Source organism: Blennius ocellaris, assembly GCF_963422515.1.
Source record: "Blennius ocellaris genome assembly, chromosome: 15".
NCBI classification, from domain to species: domain Eukaryota; kingdom Metazoa; phylum Chordata; class Actinopteri; order Blenniiformes; family Blenniidae; genus Blennius; species Blennius ocellaris.
In genome coordinates, this window is record NC_137664.1 from 258,934 (window position 1) to 278,767 (window position 19,834).

Genomic DNA, 19,834 nt, shown 5'->3' on the forward strand with positions numbered 1-19,834 from the left:
AATCTAGAATAACCAGTTAATAATTATAATAATAATAAAATAATAATAATGATGCTGACGCAACTGCAGAAACGTGGATTAATGGAACCAGAACCTCTCCCGTCGCCACGGCGATTAATTAATAAAAGTCCGAACTGAGTGACACAGTGCTGATGGAATTAATATTATTAATGTATTATAATGAGGCCTCAGGAGAACCCCTGGAGGCGGAGCCTGTTCTGATGGGTCTCTACTGAGCATGTGCAGTAGTAACCAGCTACTACCAACATGGTGCACATGCTCAGTAGCCACGTCTCCACCTCCATCTTTACAGGGACGTTGTTTTCGAAAAGTTGCGTTTCTAAGCACCCCCCCCCCCCCCCCCCCCCCCCGTATTCCATGGAGATGGAATCGGAGCGTTTTTCCAAAAATTCGTTTTTGGTTTTGGTTTTCACTCAGAAACGCGGCGTGAACATCTCGTCAACATCTCTGCTAACATGTGTCGCTACGATCCCGGCGGTTATGGTCTCACGTGACGTCACCAAACCGGATCAGCGCGTCAGCAGCAGCGGCTGAAGTATTGCGAGACTTCAAGCCTGTCAAACCTGCAGCGCGACGAACGCGCGAACCGCGCGGCCCTGCGGGAGACGGGTAAACAAGTAAACAACAACAAACCCCGGGGAGGGAGGAGGAGGAGGAGGGGGGGGGGGGGGTGGGGTGGTGTCCGGTCTCAGGGAAACCGGAGCAGAACAAACAACGGGGGTGGGGTGGGGGGGGGGGGGGGGGGGGTTCGGGAAGGTTCGGCCGGGTCCGGAGCCGGTTCGGGAACATCTGTCGCGCTCACCCGTCCATCGTCCGCGTGCAGGAACAGCTGGACAGATGTTCTGGTCCGCGAGCCTCCGTCCGCGAGCTGCCGCACACAAACACTGGGCACTTCCGGCTTGGTGACGTCGGCACACAAACATGGCGGCTCGCGGACACGCCTGACAATAAAGCAACACACACACACACCGAGAGGAGAGACACACACAGAGACACACACAGAGACACACAGAGACACACACACGACAGGCAGAGAAACACTTCCTGTTTATTCTGGAGCCTTTATCTTGTAGCTCCACTCCGCAGCACCTTGTGTTTTGTGACGCTTGTCTTTTCAAAATGTAAAAACGATGCTGCCGCGACACGATTACCTGATGAATTGTCATTTCTGTTTGGTGTAAATAAATAAATAAATAAATAAGTAGAACCCAGCCGCTTGCAGTTCCTCCTCCCCGCCGGCAGGGGGGCGCCGCTCCGCCCGAGGCCCGACGGCCCCCGCCGGAAGCAGCTGAACTGGGTGAAAGGTGAAGGCGACTGGGTCTCGAGCTGCGCTGTGATCAACTGGTTTAGCTGAACTCACCTGAACGCAACATGCTGCAGAACACTGGGTGAGTCCGAACCGAGCCGAGCCGAACCGTGTGTGTGTGTGTGTGTGTGTGTGTGTGTGTGTGTGTGTGTGTGTGTGTGTGTGTGTGTGTGTGTGTGTGTGTGTGTGTGTGTGTGTGTGTGTGTGTGTGCGCGCGCGTGCGCACTGTGTGAGTTGGTGTGTGTGTGTGTGTGTACTGCCTGTGTTACTGTGTGTGTGTGTGTACTTTGTGTGTGTGTGTGTGTGTACTGTGTGAGTTAGTGTGTGTGTGTGTGTGTGTGTGTGTGTGTGTGTGTGCGCGTGTGTGTGTGTGTGCGTGTACTGCCTGTGATACTGTGTGTGTTTTACTGTGTGAGTTAGTGTGTGTGTGTGTGTGTGTGTGTGTGTGTGTGTGTGTGTACTGCCTGTGATACTGTGTGTGTTTTACTGTGTGAGTTAGTGTGTGTGTGTGTACTGCTTGTGTTACTCTCTCTGTGTGTGTGTGTGTGTGTGTGTGTGTGTGTGTGTTAATGTCATCAGTCAATCTCAGATAAGCTCCGCCTCTTCCTCCAGTAACTGAATCACAGATAACATACCTGGTATCTCAGCACAGCTGCGATGTGATTGGTCGTTGAAGGAAACAGAATGTGAGACTGGTGGGCAGAAGTTCACCCGCCTGGTCCTGGTCCTGGTCCTGGTCCTAGTCCTAGTCCTGGTCCTGGTCCTGGTCCTGGTCCACACTGTGTCGTCTGGTCTGGTTGCAGGAAGCTCGCCGGCTGCACGCTCTTCATCACGGGAGCGAGTCGCGGCATCGGCAAGGCCATCGCCCTGAAAGCCGCCAGAGATGGCGCCAACATCGTGATCGCCGCCAAGACCGCCGAGCCGCACCCAAAACTGCCCGGGACCATTTACACCGCCGCGCAGGAGGGTGAGCCAGAACGGAACACGCCTCCTAGCATACGGCTAGCGCGCGGCCTTGTCTGACGTACTTCCTGTTTCAGTGGAGGCCGCCGGGGGGCGGGCCTTGCCGTGCATCGTCGACATCCGAGATGAGCAGCAGGTCGGAGACGCCGTGAAGAAGGCCGTCGAGACCTTCGGAGGTAACGCCGACGTCCGATTGGCCGCCGAGCACCGAGCTCCGCCCCCCCCGTCGGTTTTGCGTCACAACGGCTGCGTCTGATTGGCAGGCATCGACATCCTGGTGAACAACGCCAGCGCCATCAACCTGACGGGAACGCTGGACACGCCCATGAAGAAGGTGGACCTGATGCTCGGGATCAACCTGAGGGGGACCTACCTGACGTAAGGCGGCCCCGCCCACTCTCCCTCGGCCCGCGCGCCGCTTTTTACACGAGGCGCTAACGGGGGTTTCGCGTTCCGTCCAGGTCCAAGCTGGTCATCCCGCACCTGCTGAAGAGCCGCCGCCCGCACATCCTGAACCTGTCGCCGCCGCTCAACCTCAACCCCGTCTGGTTCAAGAACCACACTGGTAACCGCGGCAACCAGGTGCGAGCGGGCGTCCCGGCGCGGTAAACACGCGCCGCTGATTACGTCTTGTCTCTGTCTGCTAGCGTACACGATGGCTAAGTACGGCATGTCCATGTGCGTCCTGGGGATGGCCGAAGAGTTCAGGGGTCAGATCGCCGTCAACGCCCTCTGGCCCAGGACAGGTCGGTGTGGCCAGCAGCCTCGCGATGCTAACCATCTCCCCTGCGCTAATGCTAACGCTAACGCCGCGTGTGTCCCTGCCGCCCTAGCGATCCAGACGGCGGCCATGGACATGCTGGGCGGCGACGGCATCGGCAAGCAGTGTCGCACCGCCGACATCATGGCCGACGCGGCCTACGCCATCCTGACCCAACCCAAGGACTACACGGGTCACTTCCTGGTGGACGACGACGTCCTGAGAGCCCAGGGGGTCCAGGACTTCGACCACTACGCCGTCCAGCCAGGTCGCTGCAGAAGACGCACACCGGCGCCCGCTAAGCCGACGCGGGGGAACGTGGCAGCGACGCGTCGCTCACCCTGCTTTCTGATTGGTCGACAGGTCATCCTCTGCTGCCGGACTTCTTCCTGGACGAAACCCCGGAGAGTCTGGCCCAGCAGATGGAGCAGCACGGTAAGTCTGCGGCGACGCTTGCCCGGCGTGACCCCGCCCCCCCCCCTCGAAAGCGGCCTCTGACCGTCGTCTCTGTTAGGAGCCACGCCGGCATTCAAGCCCCCGCCCTCGGCCGAGGCCCCGCCCACCTCCGGCTCGCCGATAGAAAGCACGTTTGACGTCATCAGGGCCGTCATCAATGAAGACGTCGTCCAGTCGACGCAGGGCATCTACCAGTTCGACCTGTCAGGTACCGGGAAAGAGCGGGTTCCGTATAAGGACATCCTGTGGGCGTGTCTTACGGACGTGTGTCCGTATAAGGACATCCTGTGGGCGTGTCTTACGGACGTGTGTCCATATGAGGACATCGTGTGGGCGTGTCTTACAATGCTTGTCCATATGAGGACATCCTGTGGGCGTGTCTAACAGTTGTGTTGTCATGTCCACATAAGGCGAGCACGAAGGCGTTTGGTTCCTGGACCTGAAAAGTGGCGCCGGCAGCGCGGGGCGGGGTCAGCCCGCCACCAAAGCTGACGTCGTCATGACGATGAGCTCCAACGACTTCAGCAAGATGTTTGCAGGTGAGCTGATGGTGGTGGAGGACCGGCGGTGTACTGACGCCAAGTCGGCGTGCTCCATGCTATGCTTAGTCAGCGTGCTCCATGCTATACTACGTCAGCGTGCTCCATGCTATGCTACGTCAGAATACTTCATGCTATGCTACATCAGCGTGCTCCATGCTATGCTACTTCAGCGTGCTCCATGCTATGCTACTTCAGCGAGCCCCATGCTATGCTACGTCAGCGTGCTCCATGCTATGCTATGTCAGAATGCTTCATGCTATGCTACATCAGTGTGCTCCATGCTATGCTACTTCAGAATGCTCCATGCTATGCTACTTCAGAATGCTCCATGCTATGCTACTTCAGAATGCTTCATGCTATGCTACATCAGCGTGCTCCATGCTATGCTACTTCAGAATGCTTCATGCTATGCTACATCAGTGTGCTCCATGCTATGCTATGTCAGCGAGCCGCATACTATGCTACGTCAGCGTGCTCCATGCTATGCTACTTCAGCGAGCCCCATGCTATGCTACGTCAGCGTGCTCCATGCTATGCTACGTCAGCGTGCTCCATGCTATGCTACGTCAGAATACTTCATGCTATGCTACATCAGCGTGCTCCATGCTATGCTACTTCAGCGAGCCCCATGCTATGCTACGTCAGCGTGCTCCATGCTATGCTATGTCAGAATGCTTCATGCTATGCTACATCAGCGTGCTCCATGCTATGCTACTTCAGAATGCTTCATGCTATGCTATGTCAGCGTGCCCCATGCTATGCTACGTCAGCGAGCCCCATGCTATGCTACTTCAGCGAGCCCCATGCTATGCTACATCAGCGTGCTCCATGCTATGCTATGTCAGAATGCTTCATGCTATGCTACATCAGCGTGCTACATGCTATGCTACTTCAGAATGCTCCATGCTATGCTACTTCAGAATGCTTCATGCTATGCTACATCAGCGTGCTCCATGCTATGCTACTTCAGAATGCTTCATGCTATGCTACGTCAGCGTGCTCCATGCTATGCTACTTCAGAATGCTTCATGCTATGCTACGTCAACGAGCCCCATGCTATGCTACGTCAGCGAGCCCCATGCTATGCTATCGTGGTGTGTTTCAGGGAAGCTGAAGCCGACGCTCGCCTTCATGTCGGGGAAGCTGCGGATCAAAGGCGACATGACGCTCGCCATCAAGCTGGAGAAGCTGATGGGCCGCATGAGCAAAGCCAAGCTGTGAAGCCTCGACCGCGTCGCGCTCAGGCCCCCCCCCTACGACCCGCGCTGTACATCGTGCCTTATCAACGCCCCGGCGCTCTGCAATGCCTCCGCTGTGCAGCGGGCGACACCAGCAAGCCCGTCTGAGCCTCCAACCCACTGCTGCCGGAGGGCAGCAGTGCAGCCGTACGCTGTACCACCTGGTGGCGCAACGCGGTACTGCAGAGTTCACCTTCATCCGCAGGAAAATAGTTTGTGGTCATTTGAATGTTGTTGGCTAATAGTGTTTCAGTGACGTTGGAGGAAAACTGTTAACTGGGACTGTTTGGGACAAAGTTTAAACATTAAACAAAATAAAAAAGTAACCCAACAGGAGAGCCTCGTGTCGTTCTTCAGTGTTTGTTCCGGTTCTAGAGTTCTTCTGGTTCTGCAGGACAATTGATCAACTGCCTCCTTTAAAACTTTTTATCCAAACATCTGAGCTTCTATCAATACTTTATTATTCTAATTTTTCAGTGTTACTGGTAATTAATTGACACCTTTTGAAGTTTGACACTTTGTAACTAATACTATTACTTTAACAAAACCTTATGACTATAAATAAGACTTCAATACTTTTTTTTTTTATTAGTACTGATACTTTATTGATACTTTTACTTCTTTAAAGTAACTACTACTTGCTCTAAGGAACGTTACAGGAAATTGTTCCTCCCCACTGCAATAAGACTTTTTAACTCTTCGACCTCGGTCAGAGCCTCAATCATCACCTGGACTAAATTACATTGATACTTATATCATATATTTCATATTGCATATTGCATGTACATATACATATATTTATACTATTGGTATTATTATTATTATTATTATTATTACTGATATATATATATATTATTTTATTGCTACCATATTGTTAATGTTATATTATTGCTACCATTATTAGTAGTACTATACACGAGTATTATATTATTATTATATTTTTCTATGTGCCCATGTTCTGTTTTGTGTTTTACTTTATGTCTTATACCCAGATATTTGTAGATTTTTATTTCTATTCTATTGTATTTTATAATAGTCGTATGTACCAGATTGCTGCAACAGGACAATTTCCCTTCGGGGAAGAATAAAGTAATTATCTATCTATCTATCTATCTATCTATCTAAACTCATTCTCCCATTGTTCATATTTAGAGCTCATTGTTCTCTGCTGAGCTTTCATTCATAAAACTAACAACGTCACTACTGAGTCGGACCAGCAGGAAAAAATGCGTCATTTTCGAAATGTTGCCTTGGAAACACAGGTATTTTTCAGAAACCAATGTTTTCACTTGAAACGTTGTCATGGAAATGGGGACTTGACTCGGGATTTAAAACTGTCAGAGCAGGGTGCAGTTCCTCCTGCGGCCTGTGGGAGCGGCGGCGGCGCTCGTTCACCCACAGCGCCAAAGACCAGCCGAATAAAGAAGAAGAGTCCGGAAGTAACACGTGAGCGACTCGTTTAAAGGTGACAAAAGTTACGATTTAAAACGTTTAGAGTCTCGCGTTTTACAGCCGCGAGGCGGAGAAAAGGAAGGTTTTTCTGCGGTGTTCGTGGAAGTTACGTTGAAATGTGAGAGGAAACGCACGCGACGTGTTTAGCTGTTAGCATTAGCATGTAGCTAACCCCGTAGACACAAACACGCGTTAAAAACATGTTTTCGCTCTTCAATTTCGCGTAAAAAGCTTCAGTTTTCACATCGGATCCGACAAGCAGTTTGACGAGCAGGACGATTGACGAGGATTAAAGTTTATTCTGCTGCTTTTTGCACAAACTTTAAATGCATTTTTTATTATAAAGCTTTTCTTCATAAATCTGCTTATTTTGTGACTAAAGACGAGGATTCAGTCAAAGATTATGTGAAACTTGAGAAGATGAGTAAACGGTAATTTTCAGTGTCGTGTGAGATTATCAGAAGATTAATCAGTTTTTATAATTATTTTCAGAATAAACTCTTGAGACTTTAATCTACCGTTTTATATTAATTCGCTCTTAGTGTGAGCATATTTGATTAGATTAAGGTTATTTCCATTTAATGTTTTATTGTGTTTTGATCATAGTTGAAAGTATTTGTAATCTTTCTTGTTTTTATTAGTTTCAGTATGTTGGAATCACTTTCACAGTTTTGTGTTTTGTTGTGAACTTCAGAACGTTTCCGTCGGTTCAGCTGATCTCTCAGGTTCTGTTTCCGAACGTCGACTGACTTCCTGTCGACACTATGCCGTTTCACGTAACCATGGTTACCGTCGCAACGCGACGTTTTAGGAGCCTGAAAACATTGTTGTTGTTTTTTAAATCACGTTTCATTGAGGATGAATTAGAAGACGCCGCCTCGGCTTTGACGTGAGGAGGGTCAAGATGCACGTGATCTGAAAACGATGATGTCATATATATAGCTTCTAGCCCCGCCTCTCCACCTCTAGCCCCGCCCCCTCCCCGTGACGTCATGAGCAGCAGCAGCATGGTGGACTACCTGCTGCAGGAGCTGCTGATGCTTTAATAAGGACACAAGCTGGATTTGTCCTGTTCTACCTTCTTTCCTGCTCCGTCTCTTCTTCTCTGTTCCTGCTGGGTTCCTGAGTCACGGCGCCTCCTGCAGGCCTGGAGGGGAACTACACCCTGTTAAAAGGGGGATTTTATGGTGACGTGGACGCTGCTGATGTTTCACGTGAACGGGGAACTTTTTAAGACCGACGGGAGAAAGAAGGCTGGAGGTGACGGAGGCAAAGTTCTGAACCGACCCTGAAAACCTGAACGTTTCCTGTTTGTGTCTCAGTTTGTCTGCAGCCATGACGAGGTGGGCGAGAGCCAACACCGTCAACAGACAGAAGGCGGCAGACGCCACTCCGTGGAGCCAGATGAAGGGAGGTGGAGGTGGAGGTGGAGGTGGAGGAGGAGGAGGAGGAGGAGGAGGTGGAGGAGGAGGAGGAGGAGGAGGTGGAGGAGGTCCAGGTCTGAGGAGGACGGTGCAGAAACCCGCCCGGAAGAAGAAGGACTACACCAACGAGGACGTCAACGGCTTCCTGGAGTTCCTGCAGCAGAGCGGCGGGGGGGCGGGGGCGGGGTCGGGGGCGGGGGCGGGGGCGGGGGGGCGTAGCGAGGAGCAGCGGGGGCTCCGCGAGGAGGTGCAGGAGGCGCTGAGGAAGGACGACAGGAGGGAGCAGCGCCGGCTGAAGAGGCAGAACAACAAGAAGGATCACATGGTGAGAATCCTCGTCTCTCATTGGTCGGAATTGAAACACGTTTTGTTTTTGAATATTTCATATATCGTGCGTTCTAGTGCGTCGTGTACGACTAAATACTACATTGTGACGTAGGACGAGTTGAACTATTGAACCAAACACCAGATAGGTTATGGAAGAAAATTTAAAAGCACAATATAAAGATGTATACTATATGAATATAATATGTACAGAAGTACACAAAATATACACATAATAAAAGCATGGAGGATTTATACTAGTTTTATTTTGACATTTTATTGTGTTTTGCACCAGAATGTTTCATTAAAATTGACTTCATGTTGAGATTGTACTCATTTTCAGTACAAACTCTTTGATCTTGTAAAAATATGCTTTCATTCCACAACAAAGAGAAACTTCAAAGTGTAATCTACCCCCCCCCCCCCCCCCCGCCTCCCCCCAGCTGTGTTTCCTCTGCAGGAAACCCGGTCACGGTCTCACGGACTGTCCCGAGGCCGACCGGGACCAGGACCTGGGTCGGGGGATCTGCTACCGCTGTGGCTCCACTGAACACGAGGCCACCAGGTGTAGAGCCAAACTGGACCCGGCTGTGGGTGAGCAGAACCAGAACCAGTAGACCCACCAGAATCAGTAGACCCAGCAGAACCGTCAGACCCACCAGAACTAGTAGACCCAACCAGAACTAGTAGACCCAACCAGAACTAGTAGACCCAGCAGAACCAGTAGACCCCACCAGAACCAGTAGACCCAGCAGAACTAGTAGACCCACCAGAACCAGTAGACCCAACCAGAACCAGTAGACCCAGCAGAACCAGTAGACCCAGCAGAACCAGTAGACCCCACCAGAACCAGTAGACCCAGCAGAACTAGTAGACCCACCAGAACCAGTAGACCCAACCAGAACCAGTAGACCCAGCAGAACCAGTAGACCCCACCAGAACCAGTAGACCCAGCAGAACCAGTAGACCCACCAGAGTCAGTAGACCCAACCAGAGCCAGTAGACCCATCAGAACCATCAGAACCAGCACCGGCCCTGTGTGACTCTGTGTTTCCTGTCAGGTGACTTTCCGTTCGCCAAGTGCTTCACCTGTGGTCAGACGGGACACCTGAGCCGGTCCTGTCCAGAGAACCCCCGAGGACTGTACGCCACAGGTAGGACCGGGCCAGAACCAGGACCAGGACCAGAGCCAGGTCCAGGTCCAGGTCCTGGTCCTCACTGTTCCTCCTTGTCTGCAGGTGGTTCTTGTCGGGTCTGTGGCTCAGTGGAACATTTTCAGAGGGACTGTCCAGAACGTCAAGCCTCAGGTGAGACTCACCGTCTCACCATGTCTCACTGTGTCAACATGTCTCTCACCATGTCTCACCGTGTCTCACCGTGTCAACATGTCTCTCACTATGTCTCACCGTCTCACCATGTCTCACTGTGTCAACATGTCTCTCACCATGTCTCACCATGTCTCACCGTGTCTCACCGTGTCAACATGTCTCTCACCATGTCTCACTGTGTCATCATGTCTCACCGTGTCTCAGTGTGTCTCACTGTGTCAACATGTCTCTCACCATGTCACCCTGTCTCGCCGTGTCTCACTGTGTCATCATGTCTCACTGTGTCTCACTGTGTCAACATGTCTCACCGTGTCTCACTGTGTCATCATGTCTCACTGTGTCTCACTGTGTCAACATGTCTCACCATGTCACCATGTCTCACTGTGTCATCATGTCTCACCGTGTCTCACTGTGTCAACATGTGTCTCACCATGTCACCATGTCTCTCACAATGTCACCATGTGTCTCACTGTGTCATCATGTCTCACTGTGTCTCACTGTGTCATCATGTCTCACTGTGTCAACATGTCTCTCACCATGTCTCACCGTGTCTCACCGTGTCAACATGTCTCTCACCATGTCTCACTGTGTCATCATGTCTCACCGTGTCTCAGTGTGTCTCACTGTGTCAACATGTCTCTCACCATGTCACCCTGTCTCACCGTGTCTCACTGTGTCATCATGTCTCACTGTGTCTCACTGTGTCAACATGTCTCACCATGTCACCATGTCTCACTGTGTCATCATGTCTCACCGTGTCTCACTGTGTCAACATGTCTCTCACTATGTCTCACCATGTCACCATGTCTCACTGTGTCAACATGTCTCACTGTGTCATCATGTCTCACCGTGTCTCACTGTGTCAACATGTGTCTCACCATGTCACCATGTCTCTCACAATGTCACCATGTGTCTCACTGTGTCATCATGTCTCACTGTGTCTCACTGTGTCATCATGTCTCACTGTGTCAACATGTCTCTCACTATGTCTCACCATGTCACCATGTCTCACTGTGTCAACATGTCTCACCATGTCAACATGTCTCACCATGTCTCACTGTGTCATCATGTCTCACCGTGTCTCACTGTGTCAACATGTGTCTCACCATGTCTCTCACCATGTCACCATGTCTCTCACAATGTCACCATGTCTCTCACCGTCTCACCATGTCTCACCGTGTCTCACTGTGTCTCACTGTGTCAACATGTCTCACCGTGTCCCCATGTCTCACTGTGTCATCATGTCTCATCGTGTCTCACCATCTCACCATGTCTCACTGTGTCTCCAGCTCACTCCGTCACACTCGGCTGGTTGTCCAACAACATGAGCGCCGACCACGAAGACGTTTTGGTGCCTGCGAAGAAAAGTGAAGCTCAAAGGTCAAAGGTCAAGGTGGTGAAGTTCTGAAGGCCCGTGTGTGTGTGTGTGTGTGTGTGTGTGTGTGTGTGTGTGTGAGTGAGTGTGTGTGTGTGTGTGTGTAAAGGAGGGTGTGTCTCTCACAGTTCATGTACAAACACCTGTTCAAAATTCTAAAATGCAAATAAACAAAATAAAAAATAAAAAAAAAGATTTTGTGTGTGTAAACTCCTGTGTTCATGTCACGAACGAATTAAAAAAGAAATTAAGTCGCGAGCGTTCTGAACCGCCGCCATCTTGGCTGTGACATCACCGCAGTAACAGGCTGTAAACACATCTTTAAGGTGAGAAATAAATTGTCTCGTGGATCATTTCTTGTTTTTATTTCTTACATAGATAGATAGATAATTACTTTATTCATCCCCGAAGGGAAATTGTCTTGTTGCAGCAATCTGGTACATACGAATATTATAAAATACAATAGAATAGTAATAAAAGTAAGAAATACAAATATCTGGGTATAAGACATAAAGTAAAACACAGAACGGAACATGGGCACTTAGAAATAAGACGAGATAAAAGCAAGATAAATAAATAGTAAGGTGCAGTGGCAGAGCCATTAGAAGTAGGCATTATATAACAACAATAATACAGATAACAACAATGTGTAATAGTGTATAATACTCGTGTATAGTACTAATAATAATGGTAGCAATAATGTAACAATAACAATATGGTAGCAATAAAATAACTATATATATATATATATATCAGTAACAATAACAATAATACAGATAAGTGTGAAATAGTGTATAATACTCGTGTATAGTACTACTAATAATGGTAGCAATAATATAACAATAACAACTATATATATATATATATATATCAGTAATAATAATAATAATAATACCAATAGTATACTTATAATAATAATAATACCAATAGGCTTCGGTGCGACCGGTGTCTGGTTCTGGTCTCTGGTTCTGGTCTCTGGTTCTGCAGGTCTGGCTGGACCGGAAGTGGTCAGTTCACCTGACGAAGCGGCTCCTTTCCATACCTGAAGCCCTTCAAAATCTCCGCGGCACAAGCCCCGCCTCTTTCCACAGGAGCTGCTCTCTGATTGGTCGACGGCTGCGCGAGTTTGCGCCGCATTCAGGGAACCTTGGAAAATTTCTATATTGACCCAATGAAGACGCAAAATGAGCTTTTAGAGAAGATATAAATGAACAGCGTGAGAAAAAAAACACAGAGTGACAAGAAACCAAGTGAAACATCCATAACTGAAAGTAATTTGATATGAAATCAACACAAAAGTTGTTTTTATCGTGACTGTTGTGAGTTTTCTGTGCTCCTGTTGTGTTTCCTGTTGTCATTTCTGTGTCCATTCGGATGTTCTGTGATTATTTGTGAGTTTACTGGGGTTTGTTTTGGTGATTTTACATTCAATCCTTCCATCCTGTGACGTTGTGACGTCGGCACATAATTTTACTCAACACCTCTCGATGCGCGTTGACAGCGGGCGCGTGGCCACCCTGCCCTGCGCCGTGATTGGCTCTCGGTGCCGTCAGTCAGCGTGTTCTTGCAGCTGATTGGCCGGCCGGTCCCGTCAGTTTGGGCGGTGGGCGGTGACCGGAGCGGCGGCGGCGCAGACACGGCGGAGCGGGGAGTGACGGAGCGTTATCCGGTGCTTCTGTTCATGGTGAAAACACCGCGGCGCGAGCAGAACCGCACGGATCCACAGAGCGACTGAAGCCGCACACCGTCATGGAGTCCTACGACATTCTGGCCAACCAGCCGGTGGTCATCGATAACGTGAGTATGATGATGTCATCATCCACACCCAAACCGAGGCCGCCGCCGCCGCCGCTAGCAGCGGCGGCTAACTGTTAGCAGCGGCACCATTGTGTCGGAACGGCGCCTAGCAGCGGCAGTTAGCAGCGGCGGCTAGCCGACTGCAGCGGTGCCATTGTGGTCGGGAATGAACCCGCTCCGTGTGTCCGCCTGCCGCGGCTCCACGCGCTCTGCTGGCGGGCCTCCACCCAGTGGGGCTCCCGGCGAGTGTGCAGCCGGATGGGGGACGCTCGCTGAGGCCGCAGCTCCTTGCTCCTCCTGGCTGCGGCGAGCGGAGCCGCGGAGCCGCAGGGGCGTCATGGCGGAACCGCCTGCTTGGTACCGACACCCCGGGCCTGAGCACCGACACCCCCGGGCCTTTAGCACCGACACCCCCGGGCCTGAGCTTCCCTCGGTCAGCACCCCGCTAGCTTTGTTTTCATCCCGGTATGACGTCATATCGCGACATACCGTACTGCGTGGACGGGAAATCAAAGAAGATGATTGACAATTGGAGCGAGTCAACTGTTGTAGGAACATCTGGACTCCAGAGCTCAACATCTGGACGTTACACACCTGGAGCGCTCCAGTGTGTGTAACGCCTCTATACATGTTTACACAGTCCCATCTCCACCTGTTGCAGAAGTATGTTCTCTCTCTCGCTCTCACACACACACACACACACAGGAGCCAGTCATAAATATATAAATGTGTGTGTGTGTGTGTGTGTGTCAGCTGATGCTGCAGCCTCCAGCGTGTTCTCATGACCTCCTCGTCTTCATCCTGTGACTCTTCTATTTTTTTTTTTTTGCTCCTCAGGGTTCAGGAGTCATCAAGGCTGGTTTTGCTGGAGACCAGATCCCCAAATACTGTTTCCCCAACTAGTAAGTCCTCCTGCTGCACCTCCTCCTCCTCCTGCTGCACCTCCTCCTGACAGTTAGCTGTGTGTGTGTTGCAGTGTGGGTCGTCCTAAGCATGTGCGTGTGATGGCTGGAGCTCTGGAGGGAGACCTCTTCATCGGGCCCAAGGCAGAAGTATGTTCTCTCTCTCTCTCTCTCACACACACAGGAGCCAGTCATAAATATATAAATGTGTGTGTGTGTGTGTGTGTGTGTGTGTGTGTGTGTGTGTGTGTCAGGAGCACCGCGGCCTGCTGTCGGTCCGCTACCCGATGGAACACGGCATCGTGAAGGACTGGAACGACATGGAGCGGATCTGGCAGTACGTGTACTCCAAGGAGCAGCTGCAGACCTTCTCTGAGGAGGTGAGGAGGAGGAGGAGGAGGAGGAGGGGCAGGAAGAAGAGGAGGAGGAGGAAGAAGAGCAGGAGGAGCAGGAGGAGGAGCAGGAGGAGGATGAGGAGCAGGACGAAGAGGAGGAGCAGGAAGAGGAAGAAGAGGAGGGGCAGGAGGAAGAGGAGGAGGAGGAGGAGGAGGAGGAGCAGTAGGAGGAGGAGGAGGAGGGGCAGGAGGAGGAAGAAGAGGAGGAGGAGGAAGAAGAGCAGGAGGAGCAGCAGGAGGAGGAGGATGAGGAGCAGGAAGAAGAGGAGGAGCAGGAAGAGGAAGAAGAGGAGGGGCAGGAGGAAGAGGAGGAAGAGGAGGAGGAGGAGGGGCAGGAGGAGGAAGAAGAGGAGGAGCATGGGCAGGAGGAGGAAGAAAAGCAGGAGGAGGAGGAAGAAGAGGAGGAGCAGGAAGAGGAAGAAGAGGAGGGGCAAGAGGAGGAGGAGGAGGAGGGGCAGGAGGAGGAAGAAGAGGAGGAGCAGGGGCAGGAGGAGGAAGAAGAGCAGGAGGAGGAGGAGGAAGAAGAGCAGGAGGAGCAGCAGGAGGAGGAGGGGCAGGAGGGGGAGGAGGAGCAGGAAGAAGAGGAGGAGGAGGAAGAAGAGGAGGAGGAGCAGCAGGAGGATGAGGAGCAGGAAGAAGAGCAGGAGGAGGAGGAGGATGAGGAGCAGGAAGAAGAGGAGGAGCAGGAAGAGGAAGAAGAGGAGGGGCAGGAGGAGGAAGAAGAGTAGGAGCATGGGCAGGAGGAGGAAGAAAAGCAGGAGGAGGAGGAGCAGGAAGAGGAAGAAGAGGAGGGGCAGGAGCAGGAGGAAGAGGAGGAAGAAGAGGAGGAAGAAGAGGAGGAAGAAGAGGAGGAGGATGAGGAGGACACGCTATGAAGCTGCATCTGTGTGTGTATTTATCTTTGTGTGTGTGTGCGTGTGCGTGTGCGTGTGCGTGTGTGTGTGTGTGTGTGTTCCAGCACCCGGTGCTCCTGACTGAAGCTCCCCTGAATCCCAGTAAGAACCGAGAGAAAGCGGCTGAGATCTTCTTCGAGACCTTCAACGTCCCGGCGCTCTTCATCTCCATGCAGGCCGTGCTCAGCCTGTGAGCACACACACACTCTGCACCCCACTGTGTGTGTGTGTGTGTGTGTGTGTGTGTGTGTGTGTGTGTGTGTGGTTTCATTACAAACACCAACTGGTGGCCCAACATGAAAACTAGCGTCGCTTTCGCGACATTGCCTTGGAAACGGGGTTTTGATGCACAGTGTTGCCATGGAAACGGGGCCTGACTCCGCTCCCCCCCTTCCCTGCAGGTACGCCACGGGCCGCACCACCGGCGTGGTCCTGGACTCCGGGGACGGCGTGACCCACGTGGTCCCGATCTACGAGGGCTTCGCCATCCCGCACTCCATCATGCGCGTCGACATCGCCGGGCGAGACGTGTCGCGGTACCTCAGGCTGCTGCTGCGCAAGGAGGGCTACAACTTCAACACCACCGCCGAGTTCGAGGTGGTGCGCACCATCAAGGAGGTGAGGGGGGGGCGGGGCTACGGCTGTGAGGGGAGGGGAGGGGCTACGACTGTGAGGGGAGGGGCTACCACATCAGGGAGAGGAGGGGCGGGGCTACGACTGTGAGGGGAAGGGGCTATGACTGTGAGGGGGAGGGGCTATGACTGTGAGGGGAGGGGCTATGACATCAGGGAGAGGAAGGGCGGGGCTACGACTGTGTGGGGGAGGGGCTACAACCATCAGGGAGAGGAGGGGCTACGACCATCGTTAAGGTGAGGGGGCGGGGCTATGACTGTGAGGGGCGGGGTTATGGCCGTTGGGAAGGGGAGGGGGAGGGGCTACGGCTGTGAGGGGGAGGGGCTATGGCCGTCGGGGAGGGGCTACGACTGTGAGGGGGAGGAGCTACAACCATCAGGGAGAGGAGGGGCTACGACCATCGGTAAGGTTTGGGGGAGGGGCTACAACTGAGGGGGAGGGGCTACAACCATCGGGGAGGGGGAGGGGCTATGACCATCGGGGAGGTGAGGGGGAGGGGCTACAACCATCAGGGCAGTGGGGGGGAGGGGCTACAACCACTAGGGCAGTGGGGGGAGGGGCAACAACTGTGAGGGGGAGGGGCTATAACCATCAGGGCAGTGGGGGGGAGGGGCTACAACTGTGGGGGGAGGGGCTATAGATGGTTATGTATCATGTGATCAATATTGATCGTATTGTTGCGCTTGTATCCCGTCTGTACATGTGTTGATTGGCTGATGTTCTCCTGTGTGCCTGTGTACTGTTGAAAACTACATGAAAACTGACCCCCCCCACCCACCTCTCTCTCTCTCTCCACCCCCCACCCCCCCCAACAGAGAGCTTGTTATCTGTCCCTGAATCCTCAAAAAGACGAGACTTTGGAGACGGAGAAAGCTCAATATGTCCTCCCTGACGGAAGCACACTGAACGTGAGTCCTCTACACCATCACCTCCTCCTGCTCCTCCACCCTCTCTCACCTCCACCTCCCCCCCCCCCCCCCCCACCTTCAGATCGGACCGGCCCGGTTCCGAGCTCCGGAGCTTCTGTTCAGACCGGACCTGATCGGAGACGAGAGTTCAGGGATCCACGAGGTTTTGTCCTTCGCCATCCAGAAGTCCGACATGGACCTCCGCCGCACGCTCTTCTCCACCATCGTGCTGTGTGGAGGCTCCACCCTCATTAAAGGTTAGCCCCTCCCACTCTCTGGAGGCTCCACCCTCATTAAAGGTTAGCCCCTCCCCACTCTGGAGGCTCCACCCTCATTAAAGGTTAGCCCCTCCCACTCCGGAGGCTCCACCCTCATTAAAGGTTAGCCCCTCCCACTCTCTGGAGGCTCCACCCTCATTAAAGGTTAGCCCCTCCCACTCTGGAGGCTCCACCCTCATTAAAGGTTAGCCCCTCCCACTCTCTGGAGGCTCCACCCTCATTAAAGGTTAGCCCCTCCCACTCTGGAGGCTCCACCCTCATTAAAGGTTAGCCCCTCCCACACTCTGGAGGCTCCACCCTCATTAAAGGTTAGCCCCTCCCACTCTGGAGGCTCCACCCTCATTAAAGGTTAGCCCCTCCCACTCTCTGGAGGCTCCACCCTCATTAAAGGTTAGCCCCTCCCACTCTGGAGGCTCCACCCTCATTAAAGGTTAGCCCCTCCCACACTCTGGAGGCTCCACCCTCATTAAAGGTTAGCCCCTCCCCATTCTGGAGGCTCCACCCTCATTAAAGGTTAGCCCCTCCCACTCTCTGGAGGCTCCACCCTCATTAAAGGTTAGCCCCTCCCCACTCTGGAGGCTCCACCCTCATTAAAGGTTAGCCCCTCCCACTCCCTGGAGGCTCCACCCCCATTAAAGGTTAGCCCCTCCCCATTCTGGAGGCTCCACCCTCATTAAAGGTTAGCCCCTCCCACTCTCTGGAGGCTCCACCCTCATTAAAGGTTAGCCCCTCCCACTCTCTGGAGGCTCCACCCTCATTAAAGGTTAGCCCCTCCCACTCTCTGGAGGCTCCACCCTCATTAAAGGTTAGCCCCTCCCACTCTCCGGAGGCCCCACCCTCATTAAAGGTTAGCCCCTCCCACTCTGGAGGCTCCACCCTCATTAAAGGTTAGCCCCTCCCACTCTCTGGAGGCTCCACCCTCATTAAAGGTTAGCCCCTCCCCATTCTGGAGGCTCCACCCTCATTAAAGGTTAGCCCCTCCCACTCTCTGGAGGCTACACCCTCATTAAAGGTTAGCCCCTCCCACTCTCTGGAGGCCCCACCCTCATTAAAGGTTAGCCCCTCCCACTCTCTTGAGGCTCCACCTTCATTAAAGGTTAATACATCTGCTGACTCAGTGACTTGTTCAGTGACTCGTTCACTTACTCAGTGACTCGTTCACTCTGACTCAGTGACTCGTTCACACTGACTCAGTGACTTGTTCAGTGACTCGTTCACTCTGACTCAGTGACTCGTTCAGTGACTCGTTCACTCTGACTCAGTGACTCGTTCACACTGACTCTGACCCGGTGACTCTGACTCGTTGTGTCCTCAGGTTTCGGTGAGCGGTTACTAACTGAAGTGAAGAAACTGGCACCAAAAGACGTGAAGATCAAGGTTGGTGCTTCACCTGGACTGTTGTTGTTGTTGTTGTTGTTTTGACTTTGTTGTGTTCCTTCACAGATCTCAGCTCCTCAGGAGAGACTCTACTCCACGTGGATCGGGTAAGAACTGTTCTCCTCTCTCCTCCTCACCACCACCTCCTCTCTCCTCCTCACCACCTCCTCTCTCCTCCTCACCACCACCTCCTCTCTCCTCCTCACCACCACCTCCTCTCTCCTCCTCCTCACCACCTCCTCTCTCCTCCTCACCACCACCTCCTCTCTCCTCCTCACCACCACCTCCTCTCTCCTCTCTCCTCTCTCCTCCTCCTCACCACCTCCTCTCTCCTCCTCACCTCTCCCTCCTCTCTCCCCACCACCACCTCCTCTCTCCTCCTCACCACCACCTCCTCTCTCCTCCCCACCACCACCTCCTCTCTCCTCCCCACCACCTCCTCCTCTCTCCTCCTCACCACCACCTCCTCTCTCCTCCTCACCTCCCCCTCCTCTCTTTACCACCACCTCCTCCTCCTCCTCTCTCTTCACCACCACCTCCTCCTCTCTCTTCCTCTCTCCCCACCACCACCACCACCACCACCTCCTTCTCCTCCACCTCTCTCCTCCTCCTCTCCTCCTCTCCTCACCTCCTCCTCCTCTCTCCTCCAGCGGCTCCATCCTGGCCTCGTTGGACACCTTTAAGAAGATGTGGGTTTCCAAGCGGGAGTACGAGGAGGACCGGGCGCGAGCCATCCACAGGAAGACCTTTTAAGGAGAGGAAGCCCCGCCCCCCCTCAGCCCCGCCCCCCCTCAGCCCCCGCCCCCAAGAACTGCCCTCAGCCCCGCCCCCAAGAACTGCCCTCAAATACCCCCGCTGCTCCTCCTCCTGCTCATCAGACACCTCCCATGTACCAGTGTCGGCCTCCTCCTACCCCCCCCCCCCACACCCCTCCTCTCCTTGTTCTTTTCTCCCCCTCCCCTTGCTCCTCCCCCTCTGCCCCCCTCCTCATCTGGCTTCACCCCCCCCCTACCGGCTTCTCCTTCCGGTTGACGAGTCCCACATGAAGGTGGGGGGGGGGGGGTTTGAGGAGGTGCAGGAAGGAGGTGCACTGTGGACTTGTCGTTGCGCCTCGTGCAGTAGAAGCCGAACGTTTTTGTTAAACTTCCATTCCATTTTTTTTTTTTTTTTTTTTTTTTTTTTTGGTTTCACCTCCTGTGTACTCGGCGGTGTCGGCGGTAATTTATCATCAGCTTCTTTTTATCTGTGGTCTGTGTTGCCATGGAGACGTTTCTACAGAGTCAGCCTTTGTTCTGACGGATTAAAAACAAAGTGTGGAAACATCTGGACTCCCTCGTCTTATTCTCGCTCTCTGCTAACGCTAACGCTAACGCTAACGGAAGGCTGGCGTCGGCGGGTTTCCATTGGCCGAGCCAGACTCTTAAAGGGGCGGTGACTGAGTTTGTTAAAAACAAAGACTTGA

At 52.8% G+C, this 19,834-nt stretch overlaps 4 protein-coding genes across 4 annotated transcripts in view; 3 read left to right on the forward strand and 1 right to left on the reverse strand.

Moving 5' to 3' along the window:
• The window catches only part of LOC308140543 (polypyrimidine tract-binding protein 3-like), a 7,701-nt gene extending 6,781 nt beyond the window's left edge, over nucleotides 1-920 (reverse strand). Inside the window, exon 1 of the mRNA XM_080510363.1 lies at nucleotides 824-920. The gene's annotated coding sequence lies outside the window, so the exon portion shown is untranslated. The remainder of the gene's footprint in view (nucleotides 1-823) is intronic.
• A 237-nt stretch (nucleotides 921-1,157) lies between these two features.
• hsdl2 (hydroxysteroid dehydrogenase like 2) lies at nucleotides 1,158-5,611 on the forward strand. Its single transcript, XM_080510364.1, has 11 exons — nucleotides 1,158-1,409; nucleotides 2,131-2,294; nucleotides 2,368-2,466; nucleotides 2,554-2,668; nucleotides 2,752-2,855; nucleotides 2,938-3,036; nucleotides 3,124-3,318; nucleotides 3,414-3,485; nucleotides 3,565-3,714; nucleotides 3,917-4,045; nucleotides 5,154-5,611. The coding sequence occupies exons 1-11, from the start codon at nucleotides 1,393-1,395 to the stop codon at nucleotides 5,267-5,269; spliced, it is 1,260 nt and encodes a 419-aa protein (XP_080366490.1). The 5' UTR covers nucleotides 1,158-1,392; the 3' UTR covers nucleotides 5,270-5,611.
• A 2,462-nt stretch (nucleotides 5,612-8,073) lies between these two features.
• On the forward strand, nucleotides 8,074-11,334 carry zcchc9 (zinc finger, CCHC domain containing 9; the record flags this gene model as incomplete). The annotated part of the gene is made up of 5 exons (XM_080510660.1): nucleotides 8,074-8,487; nucleotides 8,930-9,080; nucleotides 9,548-9,640; nucleotides 9,725-9,793; nucleotides 11,104-11,334. 5 exons carry the CDS (start codon nucleotides 8,074-8,076, stop codon nucleotides 11,220-11,222), a joined length of 846 nt encoding a protein of 281 aa, XP_080366786.1. The 3' UTR covers nucleotides 11,223-11,334.
• Nucleotides 11,335-12,824: 1,490 nt separating this feature from the next.
• On the forward strand, nucleotides 12,825-19,670 carry actr1b (actin related protein 1B). The gene is made up of 11 exons (XM_080510627.1): nucleotides 12,825-12,986; nucleotides 13,824-13,888; nucleotides 13,963-14,038; nucleotides 14,143-14,268; nucleotides 15,242-15,366; nucleotides 15,578-15,794; nucleotides 16,625-16,717; nucleotides 16,800-16,974; nucleotides 18,311-18,372; nucleotides 18,439-18,479; nucleotides 19,023-19,670. The coding sequence occupies exons 1-11, from the start codon at nucleotides 12,939-12,941 to the stop codon at nucleotides 19,123-19,125; spliced, it is 1,131 nt and encodes a 376-aa protein (XP_080366753.1). The 5' UTR covers nucleotides 12,825-12,938; the 3' UTR covers nucleotides 19,126-19,670.
• Nucleotides 19,671-19,834: the final 164 nt, after the last annotated feature.